Source organism: Bos indicus x Bos taurus, chromosome 14 (genome assembly GCF_003369695.1).
Source record: "Bos indicus x Bos taurus breed Angus x Brahman F1 hybrid chromosome 14, Bos_hybrid_MaternalHap_v2.0, whole genome shotgun sequence".
Lineage (NCBI taxonomy): Eukaryota > Metazoa > Chordata > Mammalia > Artiodactyla > Bovidae > Bos > Bos indicus x Bos taurus.
Genome location: NC_040089.1, coordinates 54,976,765 through 54,993,539, shown reverse-complemented (window position 1 = coordinate 54,993,539; position 16,775 = coordinate 54,976,765). Strand labels below are relative to the sequence as shown.

General features: G+C 41.6%; 1 protein-coding gene and 1 pseudogene across 1 annotated transcript in view; both read right to left on the bottom strand.

Annotated features, from left to right (window-relative positions):
- LOC113904010 (collagen alpha-1(I) chain-like) overlaps nucleotides 1-910 on the bottom strand; it is a 48,020-nt gene extending 47,110 nt beyond the window's left edge. Inside the window, exon 1 of the mRNA XM_027560649.1 lies at nucleotides 791-910. Within this exon, the coding sequence (XP_027416450.1) occupies nucleotides 791-910 (120 nt within the window). The remainder of the gene's footprint in view (nucleotides 1-790) is intronic.
- A 5,371-nt stretch (nucleotides 911-6,281) lies between these two features.
- On the bottom strand, nucleotides 6,282-16,432 carry LOC113904009 (annotated as a pseudogene).
- Nucleotides 16,433-16,775: the final 343 nt, after the last annotated feature.

The window sequence follows — 16,775 nt, the reverse complement described above, 5'->3', positions numbered from 1 at the left end:
TAAAACACTAGGATCTGAGGATCATACAGTTTCTGTTTCAACTGCTCAACTTGCTGATGGAGTGTGAAAGCAGCTGATTGGGTATAACTGTGTTCATGCAAACAGGAGATGGGTTGAAATTTTCCCACTGTTGTTTGGCATATGGTCAGTGCTCAACAGATTTTTATTAGTAGTAGTAGTAGTATATTAATCTAATTGAATTAATAAATGAAAATCTAATGACATATGATATCTGTTGTCATGGATCTTACATTCTAGTGGAAACTAAAGCAATTACAATATAGTATGAAAAGTCCTACATATTATGGAAGCCCAGAGATTTGGTATCCTATGAAACTGGAGGAGGGGATTAGAAAAGTCTTCCTGAAAGAGATAGATATGAAATTCCATTTTGAAGGAAAAAAAATAGAAGCAATATGCAGAAGATGAGGGAGGAAAGGGTGTTCTAGGCTACAGGAATAGCACCCATGCAGAGGCTGAGAGGCATGGAAATCTATGACACGTTTGGAGACCTGTAGGTAGTTCATTATGGGAATTTTGCCTCTGGAAGATGGTGTTGCAATTTAGTTCCTCCACCTGCACTCTAACCTCCTCATCTTATTATTCTTTGGGACCAGCTCCATCCTATTTTCTTTATTCTCTCTCTTACTGATTCTTTCATCTTAGTAGATAAACACGCTCAAGGATTTTCTATATTTAAAACTACTGTTTCCATTTCTACAGTCACTGCTACCACAACCACCACTGTCTTAACTAAAACCACCATCCCCACCTCCATCATCACTTACACCACCACCACTGCCTCAGCATCTATCTGCACGACCACCTTTGCTGCCTCTGCCACCTCCACCATTTTCATCATCTCCAAGACCACCACAGCTGCTACCCCTACCCTCTTCACATCTACCATCTTCACCATCACCTCTCAGTTCAGTTCAGTGTAGTCGCTCAGTCGTGTCCGACTCTTTGTGACCCCATGAATCACAGCACGCCAGGCCTCCCTGTCCATCACCAATTCCCAGAGTTCACTCAGATTCACATCCATTGAGTCAGTGATGCCATCCAGCCATCTCATCCTCTGTTGTCCCCTTCTCCTTTTTGCCCCAATCCCTCCCAGCATCAGAGTCTTCTCCAATGAGTCAACTCTTTGCATGAGGTGGCCAAAGTACTGGAGTTTCAGCCTCAGCATCATTCCTTCCAAAGAAATCCCAGGGCTGATCTCCTTTACAATGGACTGGTTGGATCTCCTTGCAGTTCAAGGGACTCTCAAGAGTCTTCTCCAACACCACAGCTCAAAAGCATCAATTCTTCGCACTCAGCTTTCTTCACAGTCCAACTCTCACATCCATACATGACCACAGAAAAAACCATAGCCTTGACTAGACAGACCTTTGTTGGCAAAGTAATGTCTCTGCTTTTGAATATGCTATCTAGGTTGGACATAACTTTCCTTCCAAGGAGTAAGTGTCTTTTAATTTCATGGCTGCAGTCACCATCTGCAGTCATTTTGGAGCCCCCCAAAATAAAGTCTGACACTGTTTCTACTGTTTCCCCCTCTATCTCCCATGAAGTAATGGGACCAGATGCCATGATCTTTGTTTCCTGAATGTCAAGCTTTAAGCCAACTTTTTCACTCTCCTCTTTCACTTTCATCAAGAGGCTTTTTAGTTCCTCTTCACTTTCTGCCATAAGGGTGGTATCATCTGCATATCTGAGGTTATTGATATTTCTCCCGGCAATCTTGATTCCAGCTTGTGTTTCTTCCAGTCCAGCGTTTCTCATGATGTACTCTGCATAGAAGTTAAATAAGCAGGGTGACAATATACAGCCTTGACGGACTCCTTTTCCTATTTGGAACCAGTCTGTTGTTCCATGTCCAGTTCTAACTGTTGCTTCCTGACCTGCATACAGATTTCTCAAGAGGCAGGTCAGGTGGTCTGGTATTCCCATCTCTTTCAGAATTTTCCACAGTTTATTGTGATCCACATAGTCAAAGGCTTTGGCATAGTCAATAAAGCAGAAACAGATGTTTTTCTGGAACTCTCTTGCTTTTTCCATGATCCAGAAGATGTTGTCAATTTGATCTCTGGTTCCTCTGCCTTTTCTAAACCAGCTTGAACATCTCGAAGTTCATGGTTCACATATTGCTGAAGCCTGGCTTGGAGAATTTTGAGCATTACTTTACTAGCATGTGAGATGAGTGCAATTGTGCAGTAGTTTGAGCATTCTTTGGCATTGCCTTTCTTTGGGATTGGAATGAAAACTGACCTTTTCCAGTCCTGTGGCCACTGCTGAGTTTTCCAAATTTGCTGGCATATTGAGTGCAGCACTTTCACAGCATCATCTTTCAGGATTTGAAATAGCTCAACTAGAATTCCATCACCTCCACTAGCTTTGTTCATAGTGATGCTTTCCAAGGCCCACTTGACTTCACATTCCAGGATGTCTGTCTCTAGGTCAGTGATCACACCATTGTGATTATCTGGGTCATGAAGATCTTTTTTGTACAGTTCTTCTGTGTATTCTTGCCACCTCTTCTTGATATCTTCTGCTTCTGTTAGGTCTATACCATTTCTGCCCTTTATCGAGCCCATCTTTTCATGAAATGTTCCCTTGGTATCTCTAATTTTCTGGAAGAGATCTCTAGTCTTTCTCATTCTGTTGTTTTCCTCTATTTCTTTGCATTGATCGCTGAGGAAGGCTTTCTTATCTCTTCTTGCTATTCTTTGGAACTCTGCATTCAGATGCTTATATCTTTCCTTTCCTCCTTTGCTTTTTGCTTCTGTTCTTTTCACAGCTATTTGTAAGGCCTCCCCAGGCAGCCATTTTGCTTTTTTGCATTTCTTTTCCACGGGGATGGTCTTGATCCCTGTCTCCTGGACAATGTCACGAACCTCCGTCCATAGTTCATCAGGCACTCTATCTATCAGATCTAGGCCTTTAAATCTATTTCTCACTTCCACTGTATAATCATAAGGGATTTGATTTAGGTCATACCTGAATGGTCTAGTGGTTTTCCCTACTTTCTTCAATTTAAGTCTGAATTTGGTAATAAGGAGTTCATGATCTGAGCCACAGTCAGCTCCTTGTCTTGTTTTTGTTGACTGTATAGAGCTTCTCCATCTTTGGCTGCAAAGAATATAATCAATCTGATTTCGGTGTTGACCATCTGGTGATGTCCATGTGTAGAGTCTTCTCTTGTGTTGTTGGAAGAGAGTGTTTGCTATGACCAGTGCATTTTCTTGGCAAAACTCTATTAAATAGTCTTTGCCCTGCTTCATTCCGTATTCCAAGGCCAAATTTGCCTGTTTACTCCAGGTATTTCTTGACTTCCTACTTTTGCATTCCAGTCCCCTGTAATGAAAAGGACATCTTTTTTGGGTGTTAGTTCTAAAAGGTCTTGGAGGTCTTCATAGAACCGTTCAACTTCAGCTTCTTCAGCGTTACTGGTTGGGGCATAGACTTGGATTACTGTGATATTGAATGGTCTGCCTTGGAAACCATCACCTCTGCTGCTCCTAACCACCTCGACTTACCATCACCACCACTGCCATATCCACAGTGAATGCTTCCTTTAGTCCTCTGTCCTTTTAACTCAGTCATGACATCTTTCTGTTTCATAGACAACCTTCTCTTTCATGATGAAATGTCATTTAAAAAGTATGTACTTATTTATTTATATGTATGTGTTTGGCTGCACTGGGTCTTCATTGCTATGTGTGGGCTGTCTCTAGTTGTGGTGAGAAGGGGCTACTCTTCATCGTGTTGCACGGGCACCTCATTGTGCTGGCTTCTCTCGTTGTGAAGCACGGGCTCTAGGTTGCAGGACTGGTGGGCTCTAGAGCACCAGCTCAGTAGTTGTGGCACACAGGCTCAGCTGCTTCTTAGTAAGTGGAATCCTGCCAGACCAGGGATCGAACCCATGTCCCCCGTATTGGCAGGCAGGCTCCCAACCACTGGACCACCAGGGAAGTCCCCACAGACAAACGTCTTGAAAGATTATGTACTTGCTTTTTCCTGTCTCTCTCATTTGTTGTTCAGTCAACTAGAATCTGATTTCTATTCTCATTGCTCCATTGGAATTATTTGAAATAAGGTCACTATTTACCGTGATCATTATAGTGCCACATTCAGTGGACCCTTTGACACTTAACATATTTGATTTCTCAGTATCAAATGGGCTTTGTATGGGCTTTGTAATACTTTTTGTATTTTTTTTTAATTTCTGGTTGCCTCCTAATTTTCCTCTTTTCAGTCTTCTCTAAGGCTCCTTGTCATCCCTGTCAGTTACCCTTTAATGTGTGAGTTTTCCTTGGATATCTGCTGATCTCACAATCTTTAATCAACCGTGTATTTAATCTCTCATACTCAGTTCCTACATCCAGTGAGTAAGAACAAGACAGTTTGTCATAAGTGAGCAGGTAGACTTGGGAAAGAGGTGAACATTTAGCATAGGTGCTGGGAGAAGTAAGAAAAAGAGCAGACTAAGAAATGCTGGTCAGCGCATGGAGCCCAGCCGAAGCTGCAGATCTTAAATTTGTGGTGTCTTCAAACCACGCGGTTGTAGATTTTTTTCCCCCAACATCCTAAGAATAAGAAAAAAAAAATTGATTAGGTTAATATGTGGCTAAAAAAGAGGGTAAAATTTCTAAATAATTTCCTTATAGTCTTAACTGGGACTGTTCCCTCAACTGACATATCCTAAGATAGTTGAAAAGGTATGACTGTCAAAAAACACTGATCTCTAAACATTTTGTTGTTAAATCAACACGTTCTTGTTTGATATAATAACTCTTTATTCTCTCCATCCTTCATTTTCAAAGATGTTGTAAAATCTATATTTATTTTAAAAAACTAATACGAAATAAAGTTAGATTTGTCTAGAGGTTTAAGTGTGGTATCTGTAGACTTTTTAAAGATGATTTTGTAACACCAAATCCTGAAGTGACGAAATAAATTTGATGTATGCCTTTGGAGCTGTATCTGACTCCCCTCAAAAGAGGCTACTTTGTATTTTCAGGACTGGGTCTAAACTAGTTTATTTTTAACTAGAATTCGTATTTGACCACGCATGGATAATTGCATGGCTGAATTCGTATATGTTATTTGGTTTTCCATTTAATTTTGTCTGCTGCAGATCCTTGGATATGATACTTAAAATGACAAAGTCAGAGAAAATTTTATTTTGGAGAAAATCCAAGCATTTTAACATGGCCTTTCATTAGTGGTCCCCTGTCTATCTCTGCAGCCTCAACTTTCCGTTCCTCCTAACCTCAGAGCATATGTTGCAGCCACATTGAATTACTTCCAAGTCCTCAAACATGCCGCACCCTCCTCACCGTCTCATTCTTGAACATGCTGTTCATTCACAGTGGGTTACATTCTATCCTAACTAATACCTGTGAGTTCTTCAAAGCTTCACAGTGGGAAGTCCTCTCTGACACTCTAATACTAACTGTGTCATAGGACTGAATATGTCACATATTCCATCTTTGTTGCTCCTGCTAAATAGGAAGATCCTTGAATACTGTATTTTTAAAAATTCAGTTCAGTTCAGTCGCTCAGTCGTGTCCGACTCTTTGCGACCCCATGAATCGCAGCACGCCAGGCCTCCCTGTTCATCACCAACTCCTGGAGTTCACTCAAACTCATGTCCATCGAGTCGGTGATGCCATCCAACCATCTCATCCTCTGTCGTCCCCTTCTCCTCCTGCCCCCAATCCCTCCCAGCATCAGAGTCTTTTCCAATGAGTCAATCTTCGCATGAGGTGGCCAAAGTACTGGAGTTTCAGCTTTAGCATCATTCCTTCCAAAGAAATCCCAGGGCTGATCTCCTTCAGAATGGACTGGCTGGATCTCCTTGCAGTCCAAGGGACTCTCAAGAGTCTTGTAGTGATTTTTGGCGATGCTGGGTCCTCCTTGCTGCTTGTGGGCTACAGTGTAATCAAAGTGCTCCCGTCTCTCAGTGCAGTGGCTTCTCTTGTGGAGCACAGGCTCCAGGGCGCGTGGGCTTCAGTAGCTGCAGCACACAGGCTTAGTTGCCTTACAGCATGTGGAATCCTCCCAGACCAGGAATCGAACCTGTGTCCCCTACAGGCAGATTCTTAAGCGCTGGACCACCAGGGAAGTCCCAAAGGCTCTGTTTTTGTCCTTATATACCTACTGCTTAGCGCAAGACTTGACAATGGAAGACTTTCAATTATTGTTATTCAGTTGAATGAATGAATGAAATTACTCTCTGTGTTCCATTTTTTTGAGGGGTGGGACTGAAAAATGAAAATTTAATGTTGCAGGAAAGGCAGATGCTTAGGGGGTAGATTCCAGCAGGGGGCACCACCCTGTCCTTGGTCTTGGGCTAGCGATGCAGAAGCAAGAAGTGCAGGGCCCGGCACACAGGTGTGTACCCCAGACGGCTCAGATGCAGGTAGTCATACATATCATAGTGGCTGATGGTACCATATGGGTGCACCAAGCCAGGATCTGCGTCCAGGAAGTGGGCCTGTGGGTGGCCAACCAGTCACCTGTCGGTTTTTCTCTGGAAGTGGGTTGGGGCCCTGGCCCCAGATAAGCAGGCGGAGTACCGTGAGCCCATGCCTGGGGCTGCCGCTGCGTTCACCAGTTGCACTACGGCCTTGATGCCGCCAGCCACCTACCTGCTCTGTGGTGCGCCCATGGTTGTTGGTACCTACCCAGACCACCGCCGTCTAGGGGCGGAGGTGTTCCAGCTCTGTGTTCTCATTCTCCCAATTCCACAGCCCATGCTGCGTGCTGTCACAGCCAATGCCAAAGGTAAGTGCGTGCAGAGGGGAAAAGAGCTCCTGCCAGATTTCCCCACTGGTCCCTGAGCTGGACCAAGGAGTCCCTGATGAAGACTTCAGGTTCCTCATCTTTGCTATCGGCTACCACAGTGCGGCTTCCCTGATAGCTCTGTTGGTAAAGAATCTGCCTGCCATGCAGGAGACCCCGGTTCGATTCCTAGGTCGGGAAGATCTGCTGGAGAAGGGATAGGCTACCCACTCCAGTATCCTTGGGCTTCCCTGTGGCTCAGCTGGTAAAGGATACGCCTGCAATGAGAGAGGCCTGGGTTCGATCCCTGGGTTGGGAAGACCCCCTGAAGAAGGGAAAGGCTACCCACTCCAGTATTCTGGCCTGGAAAATTCCATGGCCTGGAGAAGCCCATGGGGTCGCAGAGAGTCGGACAAGACTGAACGACTTTCACTTTCACAATGGTGCAGGAACATCTGGCGCCCAGAGCCCTGCATGTCGTGCACTCGGTATGAGCTTGCTGGCTGGGTTCCTTTCTCCACTAGTCTTGGGGCCTCAGCTCCTTCACTTAGGAGGGGAGGTGGGATTGGGAACCCTCGCTTCCCCCATGGCGGCCACACAGTGGGCTCATCTGCAGCTTCCTGCCCCCAGGGGAGTAGGGGGGGATCACTCTTGGGTGGCCGCTGGCGCACCCTGGGGGAGCGTGGGGGTCCATTTTTCTTTTTAAATCACATTACTCTGATATATTTTGTCATATGTCATAGCTTCTTGAATATAAATTTGTTTTAGTAGTACTGAATACTAAGAGCCTCTCTCCATGTTTTTGCATCTCTGTAGATGTCTAGTGTTATTCATCAGAGATTTTGTGTTTTTCCTGCTTCCATAAACTTTGCCTCCTCTATGTTCATGCATTCACTTGCTTTCACCTTCAAGCCTAGATTGGTTCCTGCTGCAACAGGAAGAATATAGGAGGCTTCCTGTCAGCTCTCCTTTTTGCTCATACCTGGTATGTGTTCTGCTCATCTTACTTATAAGTAATCTGGTTCCTGCTGATCTGCCTGGCTTTTGACCATCTACCTTGCCTTCCAGCTTTGGGAATCTTCAGTTCATCCATGTCTCCTTGTCTCTCACTCGCCTTCTCTTTGCTCTGATCCTCCAGGCAGGCACTGATTTCTGCTTTTCTTCTTGGTTCCTGACTGACCCCAACATTTTGACCTCTGACTCATCTGTGTGTGTGAATTATGGACTAACCTGTATAGGTGCTGTTTCACCACCTCACCTGGATCCCTTTCTTTGAGCATGCCTTAACTTTCCTGGTATTACATGCATGTGTTATTATATTAAGCTACAGGTCTGCCTCTGACATGGTATTTCTTTTGAACAAAAATACTATTCATATTTCTTCAAGCTGTGATTATGGAAGCTGAGGTACAGAGACATAAACTCTAAGCCAACTGCTATGTTATTTATGGTATATATATACAAAACATATCACTAATGAATCTGAAGTGTGTTAGTTACTCAGTTGTGTCCAACTCTTTGCAACCCCATGGACCATAGCCTACCAGGCTCCTCTGTCCATGGGATTCTCCAGGCAAGAATAGTGGAGTGGGTTGTCACTTCCTTCTCCAGGGGATCTGAAAGTAGTGTTTAATCTCCCACATACTAATTAAGTATTCTTGTGACTGTGACTGTACATCTGTGGAATATCTGTGGAATCTAAAGTACATGGAGATGTTTAGGGCCCCTGCAAAATCATTGAATCCGAATCTTGAGATGGGACCTCAACAGATATATTTTCAGAAACTTCATGAATCATTTTGATGGACAGCACGGGTTGAAGTTGAACAGCATTGCTGTACTAATGATAACCCTAAACATCATATATTGGATGTGACAATGAGTATCTCAAATGTTTGATGACTAACAAATACCAATATTATTCATTGCTACCTGTTTGCGTCTAGTTTCTCATTTAATTAACCTTCAAGTCAACATTATGAGCCAGGTGCTATTGTATGCTGCTGCTGCTAAGTCGCTTCAGTCATGTCTGACTCTGTGCGACCCCATAGACGGCAGCCCATCAGGCTACCCCGTTCCTGGGATTCTCCAGGCAAGAACACTGGAGTAGGTTGCCATTTCCTTCTCCAATGCATGAAAGTGAAAAGTGAAAGTGAAGTCACTCCGTCGTGTCTGACTCTTCTCGACGCCACGGACTGCAGCCTACCAGGCTCCTCCATCCATGGGACTTTCCAGGCAAGAGCACTGGAGGGTGCGATTGTATAGAAGATGCTTAAATGTGAGGGGACCAAGGTTACATAACTAATTGCAGAGTAAGAACTTAAATCCAAGTCTTCTTTATGCTTAAATATTGTGCTGTATGGCATAATATAGCTCATTGACCAAATTTCCTTCTAAATGGTATAATTATTATTTAATCCATAGCTTTATTACTATAGTCAATAAATTCAAAAGAAATCCAATTATCTCATTACCTTGCTTAGGGATTCCTTAGTCTTCTCACTGCCAACCATAAAGAATAAACTTTCCTTATTATGGTGTAAAATATCCTTCACAATCTATCTTCCAATTCCTCCTTCAATTCTGTCTTCATGATCTATCATTTCCTCTTTACAGTGATTGTACTGAATTTCCCATCTTGTTGGTAACATACAAACTCTGAAACAATAAAATGCCTTCGTATTGGGATTTGAGGGTCATTTGAGGGTCAGATTTTGAAGCAATTGAGGAAGAGCTATAGGAAGCAGGGATCCATGGGATCAGCCTTGTTATGAGCAAAGTGAAATTGGAAGAGGCACCAGTATCCTCCTGAACTGAGCTTACCCGGCTGGTCACAGATGAAGCAGCTGGATAGCTACAGTCTTCCCACCTGGGCTATTATTTTTACTATTAGGAGTCATCAAACAATGTTTTTGAACTGTGACTACCTTCAGAGAAATGTAAGATCCTAAGTGTGAATTTCCAAAAAATGAGCAAACCCATATATCCAGCCCCCAAATAAAACCCCCAGATCTAACCAACAGTGCAGAGACCTCTCTTAGGCCCTCTCCCAGTCACTCTCTCCCTCAGGGCTAACCACTGTCTCGACTTCTGACACTATAAGATGTATTTTGCTTGTTTTTGAATTTCATAAAATTTAACCGTCACAGAACATACTCTTTTTCTGTCTTACGTCTGCTCAACATTGTGAGATTCGCTCATGTTTTTGGATGCAGTAATAGTTTGTTCATTCTCATTGCTATATAGTATCCCCATAAATTAATACGCTTCAGTTTATTTATCCTTTTTACTGCCGAGGGACTGAGTTATTTGCAGTTTTTGGCTATTACAAATAGTACATAATATTATTCCATGTGTTTTATGGTGAAAATATGTACCCAGAGAGGAAGATACATACTCACAGAAGAGGAATTGCTGCAGGATATAGATCCAGTCAGCTCTATCTGATGCTTTCAAACTGACTTCCGAAGATTTATGTTTCCATCAACAGCAGATGAAAATTCCAGTTATTCTTCATTCTAGAATAGGACTTGGTGTTGTCTGACTTATTCATTTAAGCCATTCTGGTGGGTATGAGGTGTTATTACAATGCTCTTTAAATTGCATTCCTGTGATGACTAATGAAGTGGTGACCCTTTTTATTGGCCATTCGGATATTCGCTTTTAGGTCCATGGAGGATTTTGCAAATTTTCTAACTGTGCCTGTCTCATTTAAAAATTTCTGTAAGAATTCTTTGTATATTCTGGATATGGGTTCCTTGTCAGATATAGGTATTGCAAATATACTGTATGAATAATTTAAATCTGCAGTTGGTTCAGTGTAGACACCCTCCAATTACCAACTACTGGTGGTGTCAGCCTGGTGTGCAGTTGAATCTCCTGAGTGGATTTAACAAAACACAACTCTAGAGACTTATTCCTGAGAACATGAATCAGAATCTCAGAGGTGGGGACTGACTCTGCATACTCTTAATCATTGTATCCCAAGTGCCTAAATAACCACACTTCTTAACTGAAACCGGTATTTAAAATTTAATCTTTAGTTCAAGATTCAGTCTTTCACCAAACCATGCATATATATACCCAGTACAATTTAAATGCATTTTCTCTCATGATTAAAGTAAATTACCTAGTTTATAGGACTTGAAAAACAAGAAAAAATAAGAATTTATTTTTACATGTTTACTAGGTATTCATGAGGATAATAAAATAAACTTTCTAATAGAATATTTAACAATATATAAAAATGAAAGTCATTTAAAATTGCTTTTAACTTATTCCACATTAAACAATACCACAAATTAAAACATTTTTAAGGGGGAGTTACGTGATTTTATGGAATCCACCTGCTAATGCAGGAGACGCAGTTGCGGGTTCAATCCCTGGATTGGAAAGATCCCCTGGAGAAGGAAATAGCAACCCACTCCAGTATTCTTGCCTCGAAAATTCCATGGATAGAAGAGCCAGGGAGGCTATAGTCCATGGGGTTACAAAAAGTTGGACACGACTGAGCGACTTCACTTTCACTTTTCACTTTCATGCATTGGAGAAGGAAATGGCAACCCACTCCAGTGTTCTTGCCTGGAGAATCCCAGGGACGGGGGGAGCCTGGTGGGCTGCTGTCTATGGTGTCGCACAGAGTCGGACACGACTTGAAGCGACTTAGCAGCAGCAGCAGCAGCAGAGCACATACGCAAAAAGAATGTGATTAGATAGCTTAGCCGGGGAAGTTTATAGCTCAAAATCAGCTGGGTTATGTGGCTCTGGAGGGGAAAATGGGTAGAAATTAAAAGGCTGCAAGTTGTGGCTCATGATTAAGAAAATGGGGTGACAGCTGCCCAACACTGAAGATGCCTTTCAGGAGGCTGTGAATGACACATTATGAAGAGTAATCACACGGAGTGTGAATTTCCGTTTGGATGGAAATATCCACACTGGGTCAGATTGTTACAGATGTATCCAGACTGTTACAGATGACCTGTAACAGTACCTTGCAGCTTTAAACTCTATGTATTTCTGCAGTGTGACCCCTGATGTAGTGCAAACACAGTTCTTGTCCTGGAAGTGAAATCCTCCCAACCCCCTCTGCTCTTGATATTTTTGCCCTGAATGAAGGGCATCACCTTAGGGTTTTGAAAGTCACCCTTTGAAAGAATTTTCACTGAAAGGAGATTTTCCTGTCATTGATCTAGCAGAGAGGTTCTTGTCATCAGACTTTGTTCCTCTTTTTGGATTTATTCTTGCTCTATATTTTTAGGGACCTCCCTGAGTTAGATCCAAGATGTTCTGTGAAATGGAAATGTAGCTGAGTGGAAAGCAAGATTGACAGTGAAAATTCTCAATCTGCCATGTACAAGGGATAATTTTTCAACATTGAATATAAAAAGCTCTGCCTGAGGGTTGCATTATAGCCAGTGGGGTGTCCTGTCAACCAACATGCTGGGAAAGAGGTTTATACAACTCATTCTTTTCAGTAATTATTGCCTTAAGTGAGAGCATCCGAGCATACTAAATGAGACTTAGTTCATAATTGTCAGATATTCGTATAATGGATTCAGCTAAAAGGATTTTAAACATTTGGGACAATTTGTCCCTCTGTTCTAGAAGCTGCACAGGGCATGCATGGTATGAATTTGCCCCTTGAAATTGGCAAGAGAATGATGTGAGAACCTTGGATGCCTGGCTTTAGTTAGGAATGTTTCCTGTCTTTCTTGCCACCCAACACTGCATTGCTGGTGTAACGCAGGCCTGTAACAAACAAAAATATCCGCAGGACGTTACCGACTCCAGGGTGCACTAAAATCTGGAGCTTAATTCTCAGGCTGAAAACCCACAATCACCAATATTTTCAGCTGGTTTCTTAACTTGTGTTTCCAAGTACTCTAGGAGATTCAGTAGGCAGCTTTTTAGTCTTATGTTAGAAAGTGTGTGTGTTGATCCCCTGGACTACTCAACATATAGGGCCCACACTGAAGACTGTCAAAGTTTTGGTATGAAGAAACATGACAGTTCTAATGAGTCTTCTCTTAGATCTCTAATACACAGGGTGTATAACCCACAGCAGGGAAATCACACCATGTCTGTGAGTCAAAATTGTCCAAAATTTTCATATTTCAATGGGGTTGGCATGCAATTAACAGAGTTAGAAGCCACTTGAAGATCTCTTGTAATATTGTCTTGGGAACATTTTGGGAGCTTCCTGAGAAAATATTATTTGATTATGGCTCAGATGGTAAAGAATTTGCCTGCAATGCAGGAGACTCGAATTCAGTTCCTGGGTTGGGAAGATCCCCTGGAGGAGGGAATGGCAACCCACTCCAATATTCTTGCCTGGAGAATTCTATGGACAGAGGAGCCTGGTGGGCTATATAGTCCATGGGTTTGCAAAGAGTCAGACACAACTGAGTGACTAACACTTTCATTTTGATAAACAAATATCCAAGACCTGTGGTCTTTAAGCATGTATGGATCTCTGACTTACCCTCAGAGGAACTTTCTATGCAGATGGAACCTCCCTGGTGGGAATGTTCATTTTAGAGGTCCTCTTGGTTAAAGGGGAATCCTTGAGTCTATATAGCATTCTATTTCACAGCCATACCCAGATTCTGTTGTGGATGAACCACATTTTTTCCATCTTTTAAAAGTACTGATTAGTTTTCACAGGTAATACAGGAGTACACTCCTGCGGGAGTATTTCAAGCAAGGGAGAACTATAATCAGGATCATTGAGTTAATCTGTTTTCACTCCTGCCTCTAATTCCACTCCAGCTGACTGTATCCTAAAGGTAGTCATTATTAATAGCAGAATATCATTTTCTGATCTTTTTAATGCATGTATATTTATATGTATGAGCACATACAAATCAATAGTTGAGAAAATAGTAAAGGAATCTTAGAGTACTTTTTTTTTTCTATTTGCTTTTTCATTTAAAAAATAAATTATGTTAAACCAGAAACCATTAGTTTTGGGGATTGTTTACTGTTGTCCCTGTTTACAAACTCAGAACTGGAGTTTTCCAAAGGCCCCCCTCACACATGGGCTGTCCTATTTCATTTACTGCCCCCCACCACCCGCCCCATTGTCCTTTCTATTGTCTCACAGTCCAGCTGCATCAAGAGGAGAAACACTTCATTCAGTGCAACAATTCAGAAAGCCTTGTCTGTGTTTTCGAATTAAACTATGTGTAAGATTTCTGAACCAACAGAGGGAGAAAATGGAATGACCAACAAAGATTTCAATTTAAAGAGCTGAGGAGTCTACCTAGGTTACTCAAGCAGCAAAGGAATATTTCTTACAGCCTCAGAGAGAGAAATGGGATAATTGCTAAGAAAAATGGGTCTGTCTGACTTATTATGCTATTTCCACCAAATTCTAGTAGCTTCTCTTATCCCTCCTTTTATGACCATTTGACATCTGAGCAGAAGGCAAGAGCTCTTCCTGCAAAAGTTGAGCTTGATTGCTTACAATTTCTGCCCCCAGGGGTTCACCCCTCCCTTGATTAGGAGAAATGGCCCCCTGCTCATCCTGTCAAGATGCCCAGGCCGCACAGTGAATAGGGGAGAAATCTCATTTTGGAGACAAGCATTCTCTGTGAACTCTATTAAGCAACAAAGCAGCCAGGCTTTCACGAGGTCATATTTCCAGGATATAATCACCAACTTCTTGGGTGCAATAGAAGGCCCCTGCCGGAGTCCACTCTTTCCATGTTCGTCAATGTGATTATTTCACGATAACAGCTTTCTCGAGGGAGTCTGAGATGCTTTCTGCACATTTTAATGAGCCTGTCATTCTGCCTCAATTCTTTCCCTCAGTCTTTATTTCTTCTCTGCCTCTTTTCTTTCCTGTTGTTAGCCACATGTATTTAGAAGGCTGAGAGGACACAGAGATTTTAAAATGTCATCCATCATGGATGGAAATCTATTGTCTTCCCTTCTGGAAATGTAGCAATATTGCATTGTCTTGGCTTAACAAGGTTAAAGATACTCTATATCTGTGTTCTGAGGAAAAAACAAACAAACAAACTGTATAATTGAGTATGAAATTTCGGTATGCTCCTAAATAAAGATAATCTTAGTTTTCAGGAAGCATTGAAACACATTAGGTGCAGTTATAATTAAGAGCATTGCAACAAATAATCCTGGTAGTAAAAGATTTCAGAGTCCTATCCAATGACCCAGCAAATGTAAGATTCTGTGGTTATGGTTTTGCTGTAATTCACTAAAAGAGGCTATATATAGATAATAGAGCCAGTGGTTCTAAGGTTAACGTTTTCATTTGGAAGTGTTACTTAATTTAACAACAAATACTGAATATGAGATTCATAAAATTTGTTTTTTATTTTTAATAACAGAAAAAATATATAAATAAAGGAATGGTCAGAATATTTGATTTCGTTTCTGTTACTCATGTCATTCCATATTTATTAAATTTATACTTAATTTTCAACATATTTAATAATTTTCTTTTACACTAGAGTTTGAATTTTACAACTATTAATGAATTTACCCTGGGATTTAGTATTAAAAAAATAGTACAATAAGATTTGATTTTATAACTAGGTTTACCTTGGGATTTGCTATGTAAGGACTGTAGATTAGATATATTTTAATGAATTTCAGCTATCCATTGACGACTTTTTATTCTCATTTTTTCAGATGGCTTTTGTTAATGAATGATGTCTGTGACTAATGCTCCCTGTAGCTTCACCTATTTAAATTAATCTGGCTCTTTATCCTTTGTAAACATATGTATGATCTGCTTCAATCAGATTTTCTGAAAACAAAGGGAAGTATTCCAATCTTTTCCCAGAGGTTTAAAAATGATATGCATTGAACTAATCCAATTGGACTAATATGATTATTTGTGTGTGTGTATGCAGAAGAGCGTAGACTGCTCAATAATATATGAGAAAGGAGAGATGACTATTCTCCTCCCAGCTTCTTTGCATCTGGATCCGGGAGAGAAGGTGTCTGCGGACTCAATACTCACGAGGCTGCTGGGCTGCAAAGCTTTGCCTTAGGAACAGTGTCCTCTCTTCTGAAAATAAGGATACATTCTCCAAATCAGGCAAAGATGATGTGTTGGCTCACCTTCATTCACACATTTTTTTCTAGCCGGAATGAGGGATCTATATGCACAGACTCAGGCTCCCACCTGGCCACCAGAGTGGCGAAACAAAGGCCTGGGTCTATCCAGGTTGGGCTGGCTGAGGGAAGGACACTCCTTCAGTCTGAGCCTGGATGTGGGTCCACGAGGCCGCCCCTCAGACACCTCCATAGTGCGTGTTTTGGTCCGTCTAGGAGGCAATAACAAAATATCTCAGATGGACTTGTCTTAGAAACAACAGAAATTTCTCTGGGATCTTCCTGGACCAGGAATCAAAACAGTGTTCCTTGCATTGCAAGGCAGACTCTTAGCCACTGGACCATGAGGGAAGCTCCTGTATCCATTCTTAATTCAAATAAAACTATTCAGAAGCAAATTCAGGAAGTTGTATTTCTACTATAAATGGAGATGCAGTGTTACTTGCAATAGAGATGAGAAAACCATGAAAATAAAAACACAATGACTACAAAAATCTACCTGTGATCCTGTGAAATCAGCTTGCACCTCATGCTGAGCTTGCACCTCCGCAGTGGCACGCATGCTACCTTTTGGAAAGCACTGCTCAACTGTACCACCTATCAGACTATCCAAAGGCAAGCTTTTAAAGATTTTTCTGAAGAAGATTTACAGGTCGTACTACAATTATAGCTTATAAAAGAGACAGCAAGGAGTTAAATAAAATTGTAAATGATCACATTGATTTCTAGTTGTTGTCACAGTAAAAAGTGTCAATCTTATCTTAGTACAAATGCAGCAAATCTTGGTTGACTGTGCACTCACTGAGTTCTAAACAGAGTGATAGGAAGCTTTTGAAGTGTTTCTTAGCCCATCTTTCCTATGGTCTTTAACTCAAGAGGGAAAGTACTAAACACAGATTATTTAA